At 52.3% G+C, this 21,183-nt stretch overlaps 6 protein-coding genes across 6 annotated transcripts; 3 read left to right on the plus strand and 3 right to left on the minus strand.

Moving 5' to 3' along the window:
- Nucleotides 1-71: 71 nt before the first annotated feature.
- Nucleotides 72-7,507, plus strand: FPRO_10022 (uncharacterized protein; the record flags this gene model as incomplete). The annotated part of the gene is made up of 4 exons (XM_031233476.1): nt 72-136; nt 191-2,480; nt 2,532-7,019; nt 7,073-7,507. The coding sequence occupies 4 exons, from the start codon at nt 72-74 to the stop codon at nt 7,505-7,507; spliced, it is 7,278 nt and encodes a 2,425-aa protein (XP_031083310.1).
- Nucleotides 7,508-7,727: 220 nt separating this feature from the next.
- FPRO_10023 (uncharacterized protein) lies at nt 7,728-9,531 on the minus strand (the record flags this gene model as incomplete). Its single annotated transcript, XM_031233477.1, has 3 exons — nt 7,728-8,392; nt 8,441-9,382; nt 9,438-9,531. 3 exons carry the CDS (start codon nt 9,529-9,531, stop codon nt 7,728-7,730), a joined length of 1,701 nt encoding a protein of 566 aa, XP_031083311.1.
- A 296-nt stretch (nt 9,532-9,827) lies between these two features.
- FPRO_10024 (uncharacterized protein) lies at nt 9,828-10,925 on the plus strand (the record flags this gene model as incomplete). The annotated part of the gene is made up of 1 exon (XM_031233478.1): nt 9,828-10,925. One exon carries the CDS (start codon nt 9,828-9,830, stop codon nt 10,923-10,925), a length of 1,098 nt encoding a protein of 365 aa, XP_031083312.1.
- A 218-nt stretch (nt 10,926-11,143) lies between these two features.
- Nucleotides 11,144-13,688, minus strand: FPRO_10025 (uncharacterized protein; the record flags this gene model as incomplete). The annotated part of the gene is made up of 2 exons (XM_031233479.1): nt 11,144-13,261; nt 13,311-13,688. The coding sequence occupies 2 exons, from the start codon at nt 13,686-13,688 to the stop codon at nt 11,144-11,146; spliced, it is 2,496 nt and encodes an 831-aa protein (XP_031083313.1).
- A 1,564-nt stretch (nt 13,689-15,252) lies between these two features.
- On the minus strand, nt 15,253-17,505 carry FPRO_10026 (uncharacterized protein; the record flags this gene model as incomplete). The annotated part of the gene is made up of 1 exon (XM_031233480.1): nt 15,253-17,505. One exon carries the CDS (start codon nt 17,503-17,505, stop codon nt 15,253-15,255), a length of 2,253 nt encoding a protein of 750 aa, XP_031083314.1.
- Nucleotides 17,506-19,474: 1,969 nt separating this feature from the next.
- On the plus strand, nt 19,475-20,963 carry FPRO_10027 (uncharacterized protein; the record flags this gene model as incomplete). The annotated part of the gene is made up of 5 exons (XM_031233481.1): nt 19,475-19,794; nt 19,885-20,677; nt 20,726-20,818; nt 20,869-20,875; nt 20,926-20,963. The coding sequence occupies 5 exons, from the start codon at nt 19,475-19,477 to the stop codon at nt 20,961-20,963; spliced, it is 1,251 nt and encodes a 416-aa protein (XP_031083315.1).
- Between the last annotated feature and the right edge of the window lie 220 nt (nt 20,964-21,183).

The following is a 21,183-nucleotide window of genomic DNA, read 5'->3' on the forward strand; positions in this document are numbered from 1 at the left end:
CTGCGATCGAGCGCTCGATATTCAAGTACATGCAACGTTAATCGCTCTCACACCAGTGCCGCGACGGCATCATGGCGCAAGCACAGCAGGTCGCCCTGGACCGGCTGGACAACATCTCCCGCGCTCTAAAATCAAGGTCGGTTTCACCGTGTGACGGTCGGTAGGGCAAAGGGGTCTAATACTCCCACAGAACGAGCGATGATTTGCGAAAACGATCCGCCGTGCAGCTTCGCGAGCTTGTGGCTGTCTGCCATCGAGACCTAAGCCCCGAGCAATTCCAGGTTTTCTACAACTCAGTCAACAACAGGATCACACAGCTCATTACACATGGAAACGACTCGTCCGAGAGACTCGGAGGCATCTATGCCCTCGATGCGCTCATCGATTTCGATGGCGTCGACGTCGGCGTCAAATACACGCGTTTCACACAAAACCTCAAGACCATTCTTCGAGGCAAAGACATCAACCCTATGCAACCAGCAGCGATCGCGCTGGGAAAATTATGTCGCCCGGGCGGCGCGATGATATCAGAAGTCGTGGACTCAGAGGTTAATACCGCTCTCGAGTGGCTACAGAACGACCGCATCGAGGAACGAAGATATAGCGCTGTTCTTGTTCTCCGCGAATTGGCCCGTAGTGCCCCAACGCTTATGTACCAATATATACCGACAATATTCGACTGGATCTGGGTAGGACTCCGAGATCCTCGACAGCTTATTCGGGCAACATCAGCGGAAACAGTTAGCGCCTGTTTCCGTATCCTTCGTGAACGAGACCAGGACATGAAGCAACTATGGATGGATAAGATCTATAACGAAGCGAGATCCGGTCTTAAGGTGAACACTGTCGAGTCGATTCACGGCTCGTTGCTGGTCTTGAAGGAACTGCTCGAGCAGGGAGCTATGTACATGCAGGAACATTACCAAGAGGCATGCGAAATTGTCTTCAAACACAAGGACCATAGAGACCCGACTATTCGAAAGACCGTCGTTCTTTTAATCCCAGACCTTGCCAGCTACTCGCCAGCTGACTTTGCACACACTTGGCTGCACAAGTTCATGGTATACCTATCCGGCATGCTGAAGAAGGACAAAGAGCGTAACGATGCTTTCCTTGCCATTGGTAACATAGCCAATTCGGTGAAAAGCGCTATTGCTCCGTACCTCGATGGTGTCCTTATTTACGTGCGCGAAGGTCTCAGCCTCCAGTCCCGCAAGAGAGGTTCAGTCGACCCTGTCTTTGACTGCATTAGTCGTCTTGCCGTCGCTGTTGGTCAGACTCTCAGCAAATACATGGAGGCACTCTTGGATCCTATCTTTGCGTGCGATCTCACCCCCAAGCTAACGCAGGCTCTCGTCGACATGGCCTTCTACATCCCTCCCGTCAAGCCGACCATCCAAGAGAGACTACTTGATATGCTCAGCGTAGTTCTCTGCGGCGAACCGTTCAAACCCCTCGGCGCTCCACAACCAAATACTCTTAGCTCAGTGCCGATTATTCCCAAAGACGCAAAAGACCCCCACGCTTATGAGCACCGAAGGGCTGAGGTCAAGTTGGCGCTTAACACTCTCGGTAGCTTCGATTTCTCGGGGCATGTTCTGAACGAGTTTGTCCGAGATGTCGCGATCAAGTACGTTGAAGACGAGGATCCAGAAATCCGTGAGGCAGCAGCCTTGACATGCTGTCAATTATACGTTCGCGATCCGATTGTCAACCAGACGAGCTACCATGCGCTTCAGGTTGTGGGTGATGTGATCGAGAAACTACTCACAGTCGGAGTCTCGGACCCTGAACCGAATATCAGGCGGACAGTTCTGGCGGCTCTCGACGAACGATTTGACAGACACTTGGCCAAGGCCGAAAACATTCGCATCCTATTCTTTGCGCTCAACGACGAGGTTTTCTCGATCAGAGAAGTTGCCATCTCTATCATCGGCCGCTTGGCTAGATACAACCCAGCATATGTCATTCCTTCGCTACGAAAGACTCTCATTCAGATGCTTACTGAGCTCGAGTTTTCCGATGTCGCCAGGAACAAGGAGGAGAGCGCAAAGCTGTTGAGCCTCTTGGTTCAAAATGCGCAATCTCTCATCAAGCCCTATGTTGAGCCCATGATCTCAGTACTTCTTCCCAAAGCCAAGGACAGCAACCCTTCTGTTGCTGCTACCATCCTTAAGGCCATTGGTGAGCTTGCGACCGTGGGCGGTGAGGATATGATGCCGTACAAGGACCGACTGATGCCAATTATTCTTGATGCGCTACAGGATCAGAGCTCCAACGCAAAACGAGGTGCCGCTCTACATGCTCTAGGACAGCTTGCGAGCAATTCAGGATACGTTATTCTGCCATACATCGAATACCCACAGCTGCTCGAGATCCTGCAGAGCATCATCCGAACCGAAGGGCAACAAGTACCCCTGCGACAGGAGACGATCAAACTGATGGGTATTCTTGGCGCTCTGGATCCTTACAAACATCAGGTAAATCTGGCGAAATGGCGAAAATTGATGCAACTATTGACACCAGATCAGGCCGAGGAACGAACCCCCGATTCTCGACGCGGCGAGGCCAACCAACTAACAGACATTTCTCTCATGATGACCGGATTGACACCTTCTAACAAAGAGTACTTCCCGACTGTTGTGATTAATGCTCTTCTCGCGATCCTGAAGGACTCTTCGTTGGTCCAGCACCACGCCGCTGTGATTGAAGCGATCATGAACATCTTTCGCACCCTTGGCTTGGATTGTGTGTCCTTCCTTGATAGAATCATACCGGCATTCCTACAAGTGATACGATCTGCGACCTCGACAAGACTCGAGTCTTACTTCAATCAACTGGCCACCCTCGTCAGCATCGTGCGACAACACATAAGGAATTACCTACCGTCAATTGTTGAGATCCTGCAGGAGTACTGGCATACCTCACCTTCACTACAGACTACGATTTTGTCCCTGGTCGAGGCCATCTCGAGATCGCTTGAGGGCGAATTCAAAATTTACCTGGCTGGACTGCTACCACTGATGCTCGGTGTTCTTGACAAGGATACTTCCGCCAAGCGCACTCCATCGGAGAGAGTGATGCACGCCTTCTTGGTGTTTGGTGCCAGTGCTGAGGAGTACATGCATCTCATCATTCCCGTCATCGTCAGGACATTCGAGAAGCAGGGTCAGCCTACGTTCATCAGAAAGCAGGCCATCGACACGATCGGCAAGATCTCTCGCCAAGTGAATCTTAACGACTTCGCTGCGAAGATCATCCACCCACTTACACGCGTCTTGGACATGGGTGAGCCTGTCCTCCGTACCGCTGCGCTAGATACGCTCTGTGCGCTCATCCAACAGCTGGGCAAAGACTATCTACACTTTATGGGTACAGTCAACAAAACCATCAATCAGCACCAGATCCAGCACTCCAATTACGAGCTACTTGTGAGCAAGCTTCAGAAGGGAGAGGTACTGCCACAGGACTTGAGCTCTGGTGTTGACTTTGCTGATGGCGCAGACGAGACTCCTTTTGCGGACCAGGGCACTAAGAAGCTGGAGATGAATGCCATTCATTTGAAGGCTGCTTGGGATACTAAAGGCAAATCCACAAAGGAGGATTGGCAAGAGTGGCTGCGACGCTTCAGTACAACATTGCTTACCGAATCACCGAACCATGCTCTCCGAGCTTGTGCCAGCCTCGCCAGCGTGTATCTACCTCTGGCTCGAGAGCTCTTTAACTCAGCGTTCGTGTCTTGCTGGAGCGAGCTCTATGAACAGTTCCAAGACGAGCTCATCCAGAACATTGAGAGCGCTATAAAATCCGAGAACGTCCCACCTGATCTGCTTGGCCTCCTACTCAACCTCGCCGAGTTTATGGAGCATGACGACAAGGCTTTGCCGATCGACATTCGAGTTCTCGGTAGGGAGGCAGCTCGCTGTCACGCGTACGCAAAGGCTTTGCACTACAAGGAACTCGAGTTCCTGCAAGACCAGAGCAGCGGTGCAGTCGAGGCCCTGATCGTTATCAACAATCAGCTCCAACAGTCCGATGCTGCTATCGGTATTCTCCGCAAAGCTCAACTGTATAAGGAAGGCATACAGCTGCGGGAGACCTGGTTCGAGAAGCTGGAGCGTTGGGAAGAGGCGCTGGCGTTTTATGAAAAGCGTGAGGAGGAGGTGCCTGAGGATCAGGCTATACCCGTTGACATCGTCATGGGTAAGATGCGTTGTCTGCATGCTTTGGGAGAGTGGGAGGCTTTGGCTTCATTGACTGGTAGCACTTGGGCCAACTCTACGCCCGAGGTTCAGAGAATGATTGCTCCTCTTGCCACGGCTGCTGCATGGGGTCTGAATAAGTGGGATTCCATGGACAACTATCTCTCATCGCTCAAGAGATACTCACCCGATCGATCATTCTTCGGTGCGATTTTGGCGCTCCACCGAAATCAGTTCCGCGAGGCGATTGCATGCGTTCAGCAAGCTCGTGAAGGCCTGGATACCGAGTTGAGTGCGTTGGTTAGTGAGTCGTACAACCGGGCATACCAAGTCGTCGTTCGCGTACAGATGCTTGCTGAGCTTGAGGAGCTCATCGTCTACAAGCAATGCGACGAGAAGAAGCAGGCCATAATGCGACGAACCTGGGAGACTCGACTGAAGGGTTGTCAGAGGAACGTCGAGGTTTGGCAGCGCATGCTCAGACTACGGGCCATAGTGATTGCGCCGACGGAGAATATGCACATGTGGATCAAGTTTGCCAACCTTTGCCGCAAGTCTGGACGAATGGGACTGGCCGAGAAGTCGCTTAAACAACTCATTGGAACCGACGCTCCTCTCATATCAGCAATTCCTTATTGGAACGAGCAGCGACAGCCAGCATCCAACCCCAGAGCTGCACCGGCCGCGCAGGTCATCTATGCCGTACTCAAGTACCAGTGGGAGCTTGGACAGCAGCTGCCCGTCAACAAGAAGGGCAGCATACCGGAGAAGACGCTGTACTGCCTGCGCAAGTTTACCAACGATGCTGCGCACCGTCTCGAGGTTGCCAGGGCCCACCTCGCTGCCCAAGCTGGCAACGATGCCAGCATCACTGGCGACTATGGATTCCAGAACCCGATGGATCCTACCCTCATAAGCCCACATACCTCACGAGCGCTGTATGACCAAACAGTCCTCCTTGCCAAGTGCTATCTGCGCCAGGGAGAGTGGCTGATTGCGCTCAACAAGGATGATTGGCAGTACACTCAGGTTCAAGACATTCTTTTGTCTTACTCTCAGGCGACCAAGTACAATCCTCGATGGTACAAGGCCTGGCATGCTTGGGCGCTGGCCAATTTTGAGATTGTGCAGACACTCACAGCCGGAAATGAAGGACACTTGTCGAGGACGGACCAGAGTATGGTGATTGATCACGTGGTTCCCGCTGTCAAGGGCTTCTTCAAATCCATTGCACTTTCACAGGGAAGCTCCCTTCAGGATACTCTTCGATTGTTGACACTCTGGTTCACTCATGGTGGAAGTTCAGATGTCAACGTAGCCGTTACCGAAGGCTTCGCTAATGTCAGCGTGGACACATGGCTCGAAGTCATTCCTCAGCTGATTGCCCGCATCAACCAGCCTAACAAGCGAGTTCAGCAATCGGTGCACAACCTTCTTGCAGATGTCGGACGAGCTCATCCTCAGGCTCTGGTCTACCCTCTCACTGTCGCCATGAAATCTTGGCAGAACACGCGTAGATCTCGTTCTGCAGCTCAAATTATGGATAGCATGAGACAGCACAGCGCAAACCTAGTCGCTCAGGCCGACACGGTCAGTCATGAACTGATTCGTGTCGCCGTCTTGTGGCATGAGCTTTGGCATGAGGGATTGGAGGAAGCTTCGCGATTGTACTTTGGTGATAGCAACATTGAAGGTATGTTTGCAACACTGGCGCCTCTCCACGAACTCCTGGAGCGTGGACCCGAGACTCTGCGCGAGATCTCCTTTGCACAGGCTTTCGGTCGCGATCTTAAGGAGGCGCAAGACTGGTGCCGACAGTACGAGACAAGCCAAGACGTCAACGACCTGAACCAGGCGTGGGATCTGTATTATCAGGTATTCCGCAGAATAAGTAGACAGCTACCGCAGGTGACCACCCTGGAGTTGACGTACTGCTCGCCCAAGCTTCTTAACGCGAAGAACTTGGACCTGGCAGTTCCGGGAACATACAAGAGCGGACAGCCCATCGTGAGGATAATGTCCTTTGACACAACGTTTAGTGTTATCAACTCTAAGCAACGTCCACGAAAGCTCAACGTCAACGGCAGTGACGGCAAGTCGTACGCGTTCCTGCTCAAGGGCCACGAGGATATCCGCCAGGACGAACGAGTTATGCAGCTGTTCGGCCTGTGCAACACGCTCCTCTCCCACGACTCGGAATGCTTCAAGCGCCACCTCAACATTCAGCGCTACCCTGCCATCCCGCTCTCGCAGAATAGCGGTCTGCTCGGGTGGGTTCCCAACAGCGACACCCTGCACGTTCTTATTAGGGAGTATCGTGAGAGTCGCAAGATCCTGCTCAACATTGAACACCGCATCATGCTCCAGATGGCGCCTGACTACGATAACCTCACCTTGATGCAGAAAGTCGAGGTGTTTGGCTATGCGCTCGACAACACCACGGGACAGGACCTGTACCGTGTTCTCTGGCTCAAGTCAAAGTCTTCTGAGGCTTGGCTTGAGAGACGAACCAACTACACTCGTTCTCTCGGTGTCATGTCGATGGTGGGATACATTCTGGGACTGGGTGATCGCCATCCTTCCAACTTGATGCTTGACCGCGTCACTGGAAAGATTATTCACATCGATTTCGGTGATTGTTTCGAGGTGGCGATGAAGAGAGAGAAATACCCGGAGAGGGTTCCCTTCCGACTCACTCGCATGCTGACCTATGCTATGGAAGTTAGCAACATTGAGGGTAGCTTTAGAATCACATGCGAGAACGTGATGAGGGTTCTACGAGACAACAAAGAGAGCGTCATGGCTGTTCTCGAAGCGGTAAGTCAACTCTCCTCCAGATTGACCCATCTAATACTGACTGACATTTACAGTTCATCCACGATCCTCTCCTTACATGGCGTCTCACAAGCGCCGCATCCCCAACAGGCCCCAACTTCAACTCTGACCACGACACAGCCATGCCCGTCCCCGGCGGAGTCCGCGCACGTCGCCAATCCATCCTGGACAGCGACGTCGCGCCCTCCGAACTCCTCAACGCACCCGAGCCATCAATCCAAACACGTGCTCGCGCTCGCACAAACAGCTCAGCGGGTGAAGCCTTGACCAACGGCGGCGCACCAGAGGTGGAGAGCCAGAACGCGAGGGCGGTGGAGGTGTTGGACCGCGTGCAGCAGAAGCTTACGGGTCGGGATTTCAAGAACAATGAGGAGCTGGATGTCATTGCACAGGTCAACAAGTTGATCATGGAAGCTACGAAGCTGGAGAACTTGTGCCAGCACTACATAGGATGGTGCAGCTTCTGGTGAGGTTCTGCAAGCATTGCTAAGATGGAAAGGGGGGTGATGTTATTTGCTTCAAGGTGCGGGAGTTGGGGGGTTGTTGATATCAGGAACGTTTTCTTCATTCTTGGACGTTATAAACATTCTCATGCATGTATAATACGAGTATTGAACCGAGTCGTCTTGTATTTCTATCTTAATCAACATTGTATGTTCCCAACATTCTAAACCCTCTTTGTTTCCTTGTCTATAGCTCATCCCGAGATCTGGGCTTCTTAGGCTGGCTTCCAACATCCCATCTCGAAAAATCACAAGCAGCAGGCGTACCGATCTCCATCCTGTAAACGCACTTCTCGCTCTCACTGACCCTCCACAGCTCCTCCGTCTCCGCACATCCCAGCCACACATCCGTTCTCCTCTGCGGTCCATTCCAGCACTGCTGACCGTCCTCATACCTCAACACCATCCTCTCACCCCTACCCAGACTCTTTCCATCGATCCTATCCTCTTCATCCGCCATCTCTCTATCAATGCGCTTGAAATTGCCCATGTTGCTCTGGCCATGGCCCTTCTTGGACTTTTGCTTCGTGCTGCCCAGCCAGCATTGCTCGTAGGTGTACTCGCCCGCCTCGAGGGTGACGCACTTGTCTTTGAGGGCGCGGAAGATATCGTCGGGTCCGTAGTCGAAGTCGAGATCGGCTTGCTCCACGTCGAGACTGGATTTCTTGTCGGAGAGGTCGCGTTTGGCGGCGTCGACGGCTTCGCGGGCTGTGCGGACGAGGGTGGATTCTTTGCTGGGGGATGAGTTGTCGGCGAGGATGCCGTTGGTGATGGCCCAGACGCGGAGGTTGTCGAGAGAGTTGTGGATGAAGGCTCGGACAGGAGGGGGGAGGTATGCCTCAAAGTTGTAAACTGGTCTGTTAGCAAAGAACACACCATCTTGTGGGAGAGTTGACTTACGGATATCAGTATCACTGCCCTCGTCCTCTTCAAACTCACTCCAGTTTACACCACTGTTCTCCCCATCCTCCTTCAGAACACTCAAAACATCCTCATCGTTCACAACCTCCTCCTTGCTCTCCGCCCGCCGAGCCGAGTAATCCTCAAAAGACCGAATCGCCGCCTTGACACCCTCATCGTTGAAGTTGGGGTTATAGTCGGTCTTGAACTTTGTCAAAAGTTCCTCAAGTTCACCGACTCGCTCCTGGAGAGCATCACGCTGGGTAACGACCCTGTCCAGCGTATCCCTGAGCTCGTTGACGCGTGTCTTTGCAAGACCAACAAGAACACCGAGCTTTCCGCTGCCAGGACCCTCGCGGACAACCTTTCCCTTATCTTGCTGTTCAGCGTCGCGGTGCTTCTGAGCGAGTTCCTCTTTCTTGACTTCCAGCGCGGCAATCTCCTTCTTGAGATCCTCCACCTTCTTCTCAACCTTTTGTCGCAAGTTCTTAGCCTCGCTGACCATAGCACCCCTCTTCATCGCAGCCTTCTGCAAAGCCTTCTTCTTCTCATCCTCCAATCGTCTATACTCCTTTCCGATCTCGGCACATTTGTTCTCACACTTGACACCGCCTACACCACCGTACTCTTCTGACCCATCGCAGCAGAGCTCGTAGTCGCACACGCCGTCGTTGACGTAGAGGAATGGAACGTACATCCCAATGTGACCTTTGTTCTCGCACCAGAAACCGGGCAGGGCATTGGTGGTGTTTGTCGTGCCAGAGATAGAGCCCGCGAGTGGTTGTTCGGGGGAGAGAGGATCGAGGTTGGCGCAGGCAGCGGTGCCTGGTTCGTCTGAGCCATCGGGGCAATCGCACGTGTTATCGTTGACTCGGTCAAGACTCAATTTGATCGCTGCGTTGGTGATGCAAGAGAATTCATCGCCCTGGTAGTGAGAAGCAACTGAACCACCTGTTAGCTCCCCATAGCTTGCTGTATGATCACCGAGATTTCCTACATTCTGGGCCAACACCTCTAGGCACACTGCCAGCAGCAGCCAGGGTAAAGGCGTAAATAGCGCCCAGAAGCGCCAGAGAATTCGGGTGTTGCATTGTTTCTGGTGTTCTTGTGTAATGCTCCTGGAGAGGAATTGGAGGTTGGAGTTGGCCAGGTCAGCTATAACTGCTTTAGGGGACAGGGGAGCATTCCAGAGGGAGGTCTCCACTGTAAAAGCTCCCCTGGGCGGTAAATGTTCGGGAGCATCTGAGACGCGGAAGTAAATCCGTGCCTGGGGGGGAGAAGGGCACTAAAGGTGGGGGAAGAGAAAAAAAGAAGAACTAAACCCCTCCAACGCCAGCACAACTGTGACGCATCATCACCATCTACTCTACAGCTGATCAGAAGCAATATGGCGCCCAACGATGAAGAGTCCCGCAAGGCTCTCGCAACACTCATAGCGACAGCTACAACCCTCCTCGAACAACTCCAATCAACACTCACCACCATCCAACGCAACCCACAAACCCCAACAACACCCTCCTCCTCCGCCGAAACAACCTCCATAAACGCCCTATCCCTCGCCCGCGACACATCCCTCCTCATCCGCGCGCACTCGACAAAAATCTCCCTCCTCATAATAAACGAGCCTTTCACCCCCAGCGCCATCAGCACCGTGGTCCGCGAGCTCATCAAGGGTCCCATCCCTGGCCTCGCCACCGCCGCGCAAGCCTGCACCCCCGATCTCTATACCAGCGTCGTGCGGAAAGAACTAGCGTACCGCTGCCAGAAAGTTCTCGTTGAGCTGTGGGGTTTGTTAAAGCGTGTGCCGGATGATGGGAGGGTTATACCGTCTGTGGAGAGGAGTGGGAGCAAGGGAAGTTTGGTTTTGACGGGAAAGCTTTGGGATGCGTGCGATGAGGTTGTCAAGCTTGCGGATCTGGGGGTTGGTGGGTTTTATGTGAGGAAGGCGGAGGAGTGGAGGGATACGCTCAAGGATGTTATGGAGGAGTTGAAGGAGTGGGGAGAGGAGGAGGATGAAGATGAAGATGAAGTCGATGGTCTGGCCGATGATATGAACAGCACGTCACTCACGGATCAAGAAATGGTCGACGACCTTATGAACTCCTCCTCCGCCATCCCCAAATCCGACCCTGATAAGATCCGACCCCGTCTCGACTCAACCCTCAAACGTCTACGCATGATCGTTCTCCTCTACCAAGCCATCTCCAAGCGCCGCTTCAAGAAACTTCCCAAGGACACCACCACGGGCGACATTCCCTCCAAGCTGGACAAAGGAGCCAGTGTTCTTGAGACATTGCCGCATAAATTTGGGGATTTGGCTGGTGCTTTCTACGAGCTTGACGCAGAAGAGATCGATGCGCTCATGGAGGATTGCTTTGAGAGTGCGGTTGGTGTTAGTGAGGTTCTGAAGCTTGGGTGGGAGGGGGAGAGTGATGAGTTTAGTGAGTGGATGGAGAAGTTCAAGGTGGAAGTCAAGAAGACATAGAGCGAGTGAACTGAAGAATAAAACATTTGATACCAGTCGAGCGATTGAGCATTGTGATGTCCCTCGTGGCATAGATATTACATGCCCGTTATCTGTATATGCTACTACAAATGGTGCTCTTATACAAAGTACATTCCCCGACAACGCTTCTTCCGTCCGTCGTATGTTTAAAAGCCTATGCATCCCAAAATCCGCCTCTTCCCCGACAAAAATCCCGTCTACACGTGTCTCTGCTCTGTAGCCGGTCGACCCGTCGCCGTTGTAAATTCAGAATGTCCGAGTTGCTTAGCTTCATGTTCTGCTTCGTCCACAGGCGCGGGAGTTTCTGGTGTGATCATGACAGCCGGGGCAGCAAGGGAACTAGGGACGACTTCTGTCTTGGCAGCTGTCACACCCTCAACGTGCTCTGCCTCTGCGTCCTCCTTCTCATCCTCCTTCACTTGCGAGAGTGGCCGACCATGGGTATCGTGAGACTCTCCCTCCTCGTCGCGGCGCATCTGGCCGTTTTCGAGATCGGCGCCAACCATTTGAGCGAGACTACTAAAGTTGAACATGGGCTCGGATCCGGCGCTTCCACCATCACGTTCTCCGTCGTCGCTGTAAGCACCGAGGCTCAGCCCACTAGACCGAGGACCCAAGTCGCCGCCCAGGTAGTCGGGTCCTGTGTATGTACCAACAGGACTATCGTTGACTGAGGACCCAACTGAGGAGGCATTGCTCATCTGCCTAAGATGTGACCCCCCACGCGAAGGCCCAGCCGGTAGTGGCAGAGAACTCGATGATGATGTTGGTCCAGTCTGGTTATCAGACATGCCTCGATCTACTCCCTTGCCTTTTCCAGCAGGCCCATCGTCCTTGGCTTTCGGTTCTGCTGGCGAATCCGGGGTGCTCGAAGCTTGTGACGCCCTAGACATTGTAGCTTCTACCCGGAGATTGCTGGCGGTACTGTTGCCTCGTCTTCGACCCAATCCTGCGAGTGACAAGCTACTAGCACTCGCACCACTTGCACTTCCACTGTATGGGTTTCCACCCTTCTTGGCGGCTTTACGTTCCTCCTTCTCCCTTCTCTTAGTCTCCTTTCGAATAGCCTTTTCCTCCTTACGTTTGCGCTCTTCTTCAGAAGCTAGAGAAAGACGAACAGCCTCCATAAACATCATCTCCTCAAGTTCGTCCATGCGACTCCTTCGTCCTGTGCCGTTCCTTGAAGATCCTCTAGCTCCAGGTTCCGGTCCCTCGCTCGCGTCGTCCTGTGCACCGTCTGTTTGACCCTGGCCGCTGGGGCTGGGACTGGCATTTGAATCGTTGTTTCCAGTGTTCCTCCGGCCAAATCGACTTGGGCGAAGAATCGATCTCTGTTCGTTTCCGCCCATGAGAAATGCAGCCGTATGAAGGGCAGTGGCCGCTGCAGCTCTTCGTGCTTGGTGGTTTCTCGCTGATGCGAGTTTCGCCGCCCAATCGGGACGCACGCGATCGGTGGTGATAACATTCGGCGCGTTCGCAGACAAACTATGTGCGCGTCGACGGCCGGGTATGGGAGGGGTCTGTAGTGTGCTATTTAGTGAAGTCTGCGAAGACATGGCTGTACCATGGGATGGACCGCTCGAGAAGGCAAGACCCCGGCGGAAGGGAGGAGGCTCGTATGTGACGCCAAATTCGGGCTGTTGGCAGTAGGGGCATGCCGAAGGCTCCGAGATAAGCATCTCAGGCGGATCGTCCGGGTTGAGACCCTCGTTGGGATCTCGAGCTTCACCGTTGGGGTGATGCTCAGGAAGGTGAGGATCAGCGCGCTTGATCTGAACAAAGCATTCGCTGCAGATATTCTGATCACAACATCTGGTGCGGTTCAAGTAAGGAGGATATGTTAGGAAGCAGATAGGGCACTCCTCAGCGTCTTTGTACAGGAAAACCTCCATGGGTTGGCCGTTCACAAAGGGATCATGAGGGAGAACGATCTCCTTGGGTGACAAATCGGTTGAAGATGCATTTCGTGAGCCACCGCTGAGGGCAGCAGCAAGAGCCTTGGCTCGAGGCTTAAAGGGCGACTTGCTCGCTCCGGGTGTTGACGGGGAAGGGAGACCGGAGGGTGTGTTTGATCCACTGCGATCTGATGCGGCAGAAAGTGTCCTAGGTCCCATAGGCACCGTCAAGTTCTGGAGGTTCTGGCTCGAGGAAGATGGGTTTTCTGCAGGAGGATATTGCGGGATGAGCTCTGGGTCGGGAGGCGCATCGGCGGGGGGGATAGGAAGGCCACGAGCAGCAGCGATGAGTTGATGCTCGGCCCAGCTCGAAGACCAATCATTAAGGCCTCGCCAGAATGGCGCAAGCTTTCTCTCTATCTGGGTGATGTCAGCTTACGGATAAGAACAAACGAGTCAAAGAACGCACCTGGAGCTGCCTCACGACAGGCTTGCTAAAGTCCTCAGTACCAGTGTAGGTGCCCAATGTTACCAGATAACCTCCATCAACGTGCTCTTCGCGCATACTCCTCTCCCGTTCCTTCGCACGAGCCACGCGCTCCCTTTCTAACCTCCTCGCCTCGCGCTCCTGCTTTGTTTCGCGACGCTCAAAAGGAACATCCGGTTGTTCACGATTGCGGGAGGAACTGGGACCGATACCAAAGATGTTTATCTCGGCTCTGCTCATTCGTCGGTTCGATCTCGAGTTGGTGTTTTGCAAATGCTCGCGTACTGAGGGATCGCCGGGGCCTGCATATTGACGAGGATCGCCGTCGGGACGAGACTCTTTTGTGTTGGAGTTACCCATGGTGAAGATGTGAAGGAGACGAGGAGAGCAGCTGGACTATGTGGCGCGATGGCGCACTTGGGCTGGTCTTATCTGGCGTGGACCAGGGCAGGGGTGTTGTCGTCAACGATAATCGCAAGGAAAAGAGAGTGTTTGTCACGGATGAAGGAGATGAACCTTGTGGTTGAGTTGAGTTGTGTTGTGTTGAGCGATATCGAGTGAGACAAGAGCAAGGAGCTTGTTCTCGATAGGAAGAGTTACCGAATGTCCCGCGATGGGGTTGGGATGGAGCTGATGCAGATGGGGACACGATAGAATGGGGGAGGGGCCGGGCGTCAGACGACGGGGGTCACCACAGAGGGCATCTCGCTTCGGCCGATAGTGTATGGAGAAGGTGGTTTTGACAGCCTGGGTCTCTGCGGTGCCAGCAATACTGTACCGTAGCTCAGGCGTTTGACGCGTGATCAAAGAAAGTTGGAGTTTTTGAAAGGATGATGATAATGGATGATGGTGGAGCGATAACGGACGTTTGTTGGTTGGTCGTTGTTGAATCAAGAGCAATTGAGGTGCCCGAGGTTGGGGGAGGAGGCAGCCTGTAACAACGGCCGTAGTGTGCTGAAGCTAAAAGCGGTGGTCCCTGCTCTTTGCTTCTGCTGGACCTGGCTTAGCTGAGATCGGATACTGGAGCCCGCGAGCCAGGCGGGCGGGTAAATGGTGAGAATAGGTACCTTAGTCCGCGGGGTAGCGCGAAGCTATTCAGTAAAGAGAATACCAAGAGAGGAATTAAAAGAAGAAGAGCAAGATACAGATACAGATACAGATTTGTTGGTGTTGAAGGATGTCAAGGTATGTCTCAAGTTGATGACTGAGGAATCGATCGAATACGTTGACAACTCACTCGCTCAAGTTGGAGAACCTTCCAACCCTACAAGCGTCGTAAGCTATCCTGGCAGAGCCATCTCTTGGTGTAAACTTTGAACATGGTGATATTTCCATACCCAATCCGTATCTCTTCCTCACCTGTTATCTCTTGCGGATTGAGGCCCGCATCATCAGCTCAAGTTACTACCAACTTTACCCTAGACATGTTCTCTGTATTTGCTTTTTTCCCTTCCCTTTTTTTTTTTTTCCGTTTCGAGAGATCTGCAGTCCTGACTCGGCATCGCCCATCAACGTCATGGACCGTCACTAGATGTGAAGATCCTTGAACCCAGCATGTCAAAAATCAAGAAACAAGCATTTGCTGTTTCACACGGGTTTTTATTTTTATTTTTTTCAAGTGACTGATGTGTTTCAAATTATGCATTTGAGTATGTGCAGAGTAATTGTGATTTCATGAATTACAGTTATGATGGTGAGAATATCAGACCATCGTCTGACCTCCTCCGAATGATCCGGATGGTTGATATGAATGTAACTATACGTCGTCTTAAAATCCGTATTCGGCATCTCAGAAGCTTATCATGAGCCATACGGTTTGATTCATATTTATCATATTGTCAAAGTGGTTGCAGTTGTAGCGTGCTCTATCCCGTCTATCTCTATCCCCAACACCACATCATCATAATCATCAAGTCATACAACTCTACTTCGTAGGCGCCCAAGCCTGCAACCAATCCCTCATCCTCTCCAAACTCCCCTTCTCAGCCTCCGCCGCAGCAATGCACCACTCAACATCCCAAACCCCCTCCTCCGCCATCATCTCCGCCAGCTTCCTCCCCCTCTGACTCCCCTCATCCGTACAGAACCACAGCGGCGCATCCATGTTCGTCACATCGCCCAGCAGCGGCTTCACCAGCGGGAGAACCTCCCTCGCACTAGACGGTTTCGCCTCAAGACCTGCGTTTGCGCGACCAGTCTTACACCATGGATTTGCGCAGTGGGACTTCCCGCAGCCTGTCATGAGCTGGCCGAGATAGCGGCGCTCGATGCGTCGTTTGAGGGCTTTGCCTTCTGGGTCGTGCATGCTGACGTACAGGGGCCCGAAGCAGATTGAGCAGAGGCCGATGTTGTTGGAGGCTTGGTCGGTGGAGGCGGTTTGGCGGACTTGGCCTCTTGATCCAACGCCAAACATTGTTCTTCCGCAGTTGGCGTTGCGGCAGATTGGCGGTTTGAGACGAGATACTTTGTCGAGTTCGTGGTGCTTAAGATGTGTCTCCATATCTTTCAGGCGAACAATCTTATCGCAAAGATGGCACTCTGTTGTTCGTGTTCCATCTGCAAGTTCATGAGCCGTCAAACCAGACAGAACGACCTCTGGGCTGGGGTTGAAGGGATCGCCTTCTTGGGGAACCTCGAGATGGCAGAACCGGCAGAGGATCAACTTCCCAGGACATACGCTCGTCTGATGCCTCGCCAGATCAGCCATCGAATTTGTCGAAAACTCGCAATGGGGGCATTGTCGCTCCGTATGAAAGATATCATCATGCTTCGCCTTGCTCTCTGCTGAATTCCCAAACGCACTGTCCTTTTCACAATGCCAATGTGCTTCCCACTCTGGAGAGCCTTTCTTGAACACAGATTTGCACTTGGGGCAAACGATGTTGTTTCGCCGACAGAAGTTTTCGTGTAGAACCATCGTCCGCTTCGGAACGAATTGTAAACAGTTACTACACTGCTCCTCATCAGGAGAGTGTTCTTGTTCACCGGCCCCATTAGATAGTCCATTCGCTCCGTCCTTGGCGTCTTGTAAGTCCACCTTAGCTCGTAATGAGTACTGCAATGTCTTTGGGGGTGCCGTGGCATCAGGATGTCTGTATCCATGTACCGATATTGTGATCTGCTCCGCTCCCTCCAATTCCACATTGGTAGGACTTATCACAATCCTCTTGACCCCATCAACCGCCGGTGAAAAGTCCCCAAAAATATGAACACTTTCTCGTGGCAGCGCTCGTTGTCGCGAAGATTTCGGCGTAACAAATAAATCGAGCGTATCTTCATCTTCGTCGGTAGTAAGTTCAATCGCAAGAGGCTGTGATTTATTCCACGAAGGAAGCACGTAATCCACGTATTCGCCCTCGAGAACCTGGCCCTCAACAGCCTTCCAGATATCAATCTCTCCGCCGGTAGAACTTCCATCCGTAGTTCCTCTTTGCGCAGACATGATTCGTCGTAATGTTTCACGCGCCTGTTCCTCGTCCAAGGCTTCGATATCGACTTCTAGATCCGTGTCCACGACGCAGATGCCGTCTCCTTCGGGAGCGACCTTATCCACGAGCAACTTGAACTCCTCCCCGCGCGCACCCTTAACCGCCAACATTGAGCCTTTGCTTAGTGTTGTGAAGTTTTCTCGTAATTGTCGCTCGAGTAGTGGTTTCCAGTCATCGGGGTTGTAGCCTGCTTCCAGGGGCCTAAGCCGAACATACGTGCCCTTGGGAAGTTGTCGCGCCTCGACTTTGATCTGAATTCCATCTACGTCCATTCGTTCGCTGTCCTGCGCTGTGTCTTGCTCCAGATCTATAACCTCTTTCGGCGACACGCATTCATCTTCCTGAATACCCAAGGCTTCTGTCAACCATGGGCTCAACCCCAACGTTCCCTCCGACGCTGAAAACTCTCTGATGCCCGCAAATACAGCATTCTTGTTCTTCGGATTAACGAGGCGGAATATTAAAGGATTCGGTAGTTGCTGTGCGGTATCGGCATCGCTCGAGGAGTATGACCATGGGTCTGATCGGGCAGTCGTCGTCGACGGTCGAGATCGCGCCGCGGCTAAAAGCTGTTCAAGAGCAGATTGTGGAAGAAGAATCTTGTCGCCGCGAAGATTCTTGGTCGCTATCGCAGAGGGACTTATCACAGGTAATGCGCTCGACCAGCGAAGGGGTGCAGGCTCTTCCATGATTGGGCTGTAATGTGTAGAAGTTATGATGTGAGGGTCTGTGATTATTTGGTGGGGGTTGATAAGATGCAATTACGTAGTGGCAGAATTAAACACGAGAACTGGCAGAGAATAGGAATGAAAATGAGGATCAATTAAAACTATTTTTTGCTTGAAATCCAAAATGTCGTTAATACTCAGATACTGCATCACGAGAAACAGACTCAGCGGCGATGCTCAGTCAGCCATTTCGGTGACGTTCTTCCAGCATCGTCCGGAAGCCAGACGCATCAGATCTGAGCTGCCTACGAGCCTTACATAATCGGAAATCCGATCTCCGACGGACTAACAAAACACCGACACCACGAGCAGTTATCGCTTTGACCAAGCTGTCCGTCTCCTACACATTCGGTATCAGAGCTGTCATTAGATCTCGCAGATCCGTATCATGACTTGACTCAAAGCACAGACAATGGCCAATTCTTAATATCATGGTTAAAATTAGACTACAGACCATAGCCTCATCCCCTGTGCAATACAGTGCATCGACCAAGTTTCCGTGCAACCCGGGGAGAATGCCGCCTCACTTTTACACGTAGCAAGCAAGCAATGCATCGCTGGTAATGTTGTTCAGTGATCATCAGCGTCGCAACGTGGCTTGAACAAAACCTACGCGTAATTCCAGCTGTCTCGCAGTATGATGAGGACGCGGCACAGAGAATATCACATAGCAGATCCGGCTTGGCAATCTGTACAGGCCACACAGAATACCGTCGATCGAAACAAACAACCCAAACATGTCTTCTTTTTTTATTCACCGCTCTTACAAGTCCGCGACTGTGAGTGAAACAGAGTTGGTGTTTTGACCCCCACAGAATGGCTAAATGCAGCGCAACCTAACCCATCCATGATGGCTGAATTCAAAGCGGTCATGATGAGGACCCGGCAATACATCCCCGGACCGACGAGATATACAGGCTCACAGAGCTTGGTTTAGATTGGCGCTACAAATTCCAAGCTTTCTTTCAACTAATTGCCAATTGCCCTGAAAATGATGTTCACATAGTCTTCAACTATGGCTTAACTATTATCTTGGCAATCTCGGACGCCGAAATGTAGGATCTGCAAAAGACCTGGCATGTTGATCAGGGTAGATGTACACCTTTCTCTCTCGAATGTGACACAGCTCATTTTACCCGCCAAAGGGGGCTCTTTTGATCTACGGTACAGAGTCGAGAGGACCCCTACACGAACCTACCCATGCTCATTAGCTCCCGCCGCAAAGCTCAGCTATTGAATGGTGCGCCTCGAGAGATAAGATCCCCCAACCTTGGTTCTTTTGGTGATGCCATCTTGTCAAGATATCATCAGTCTGGCCGATTCCTCTCACCTTGGACGGTGCATCCAATCCCCACATCGACTGCTCACACGGGCCGATCCCCCCCTCCCTCACTTCTGTACTATGCATGCCGTTATTCTGTATCCGGTTCAGCCGGAACGTTGGTTTTTTTGTTCTATGTATCTTCTTTTGGTGTTGTTGAGAGGTCCCCCCACTTGATCATCCAAGCTTGTCAACTAACAAGCTTGTGTAATGTTATTGTAGCTTGACTCACAACGTGCAGCATGTTAAACCCTCCGAGCCACCTGAACTTGGCTCGCCAATCCAATCTCATCTCAGCCCATCTTTGTATTATCCTGGCCATGTCCATCCCACCCAAGCGGCGCATACAGTATATCCCCCAGACCAAATCTGTTCCTAGTAAATCATTGCCGCTTTGGCCGCTGGCATGACACGGCCCATCCCTCATGTTTTGTCTCAACATGTGTACTCCGTATATACTTTAGCTATATATCCTTCACCACCAACCCTCATGACTCCTCCTCTCCTTCTCTATCATTCCCCCCTTATATCCCCCATTAGCCCTCCTTGCCAGTTGGGCTGCTTCATCATTGAATACCCAATTTCTTGTAATACTCATGCCAGCCTGACATGAGCCAAGTTATCGTCGACCACCAAACGCGCGCAGAGATCACTCAGATCCAGACAAAGGGCTTGACCCTCTTTGACACTCTATACAACTCTCTCGTCCTTCGTCACACCCTTCCCTACCTCCCTGTATCAGGCCTTCTAAACCTCGCCGCCACCTGTCGCGATATTCGTTACCTCCTCCACGAAACGCCCGGTGTCTTTCGTCACATCGATCTTACACGGGTCAAGACAGCGCATTGCGAAGACGCCCATAAAGAAACAGAGCGCAATCTTGCAGTCTGGCATAATGTCACTCTTTCTGATTACCTGACTGAAGATGAGTGAGTTTACCCATTGCTCGTTATCCACTGTACCCTTGTCCTCTGCGCTGCGACCACTTTAAAACGGCTGTTAGCTTACAGGATCCATAGCTTCTATGCCGGGCCCTTGAGGGGCATATTCTCTACCCTACGACAACGCGATATTCTTCGCGATGTTCAATCTCTAATCCTCGACGGACTCTCCGTCACAGCTGAGCTGTGTCATGATATCATCAACGATCCGTCATACAGCGTGCGCATGCTCTCGATCCGCGGTGTCAATAACCTGAACCAAGGCAAGCTTCGCGCAGCGCTAGCATACGCCTGTCGCAGCTCACGCCCAGAGAACACCCCGCGACTAAAAGCAGTCTACGTCTTTGGCCCCATGCCCTGCGATGAAAATTCCCAGGACTCTGATGCTTGGTGGTCCAAAAAGGGCCGTGTCCTCAACAACACCAGCGACATGGACGACTGGGCCCAGTGCCTGCTCACCTGCCAGAGCCTAATCTCCTTTGACGCGGTGCTCTGCCAGGGTCCTCGCCACGCCAACTCACCAGCATTTGGGTCCTGTAGCGTCTCCTCGCCGTGCAGCCCAGCGGTCGCTACGTTCAGCGTGGGCGGCTGCGCAGGCTGTGGCAAAGCGCCCGAGGGTGTCATGACAGCTAAGACGCACTGCTCTTCGCTACCGCTGCTAGCTCCGCCGCCGATCCTCTCGTCATCCGTGCAGGCTGCCACGACGCCGCGCCCGGGACATGAGGATTTCGTGCCGAGGTGTGCTGATTGCTTGAGGGATAGGTTCTGTGTTGCGTGTAATAAGTGGTGGTGTGAGACGTGTTATCATCCCTTTGGTGGTGATGATGTGAAGAGACATGTCTCGCGAAGCTGCTGGGAATGCGGCATCAATGTGCGCAACCTTCACTGTTACTGAATATGGAAACTAATTGGTATCTAGTGTAACGATTGTATTGAGCGCACGCAAAAGTTTTGCAAAAAGTGCGGCGGCGGATACTGTCTCATTCACAACGAAGGATCATCAAGCGCCTTTGTGAGTATCTTCCAGTTCCCAAATCAAGACCCCTTACTAACTGTTTCTAGTGCGACTGTATGTCATTCTCATCTCAATTGGTTTGAATCATCTAACTTACTTTACAGGGTGTTTCTGTCGAGGTCGTGGTCTCAGACGAGTCTGATGCACCACATATTTGACATGTGTCAACCAAGGACCAATGCAACCTCACATCTGATCATGGCACAGCAAATGACTTGGCGCATTTGACGAGGTCCCTGGAATATGAAATGGAGTCCCCTGAAAGTGGACTGAGCGAGGCGTCATGATGAAGCGTATTCGGATTTTCCACTCTTGTTGTTTTTCTTTGCTGGTTTGCTTTGGAGTCGGGGCGTAAAATATGG

This window comes from Fusarium proliferatum (assembly GCF_900067095.1).
Source record: "Fusarium proliferatum ET1 genome assembly, contig: FPRO_scaffold006, whole genome shotgun sequence".
NCBI lineage: Eukaryota > Fungi > Ascomycota > Sordariomycetes > Hypocreales > Nectriaceae > Fusarium > Fusarium proliferatum.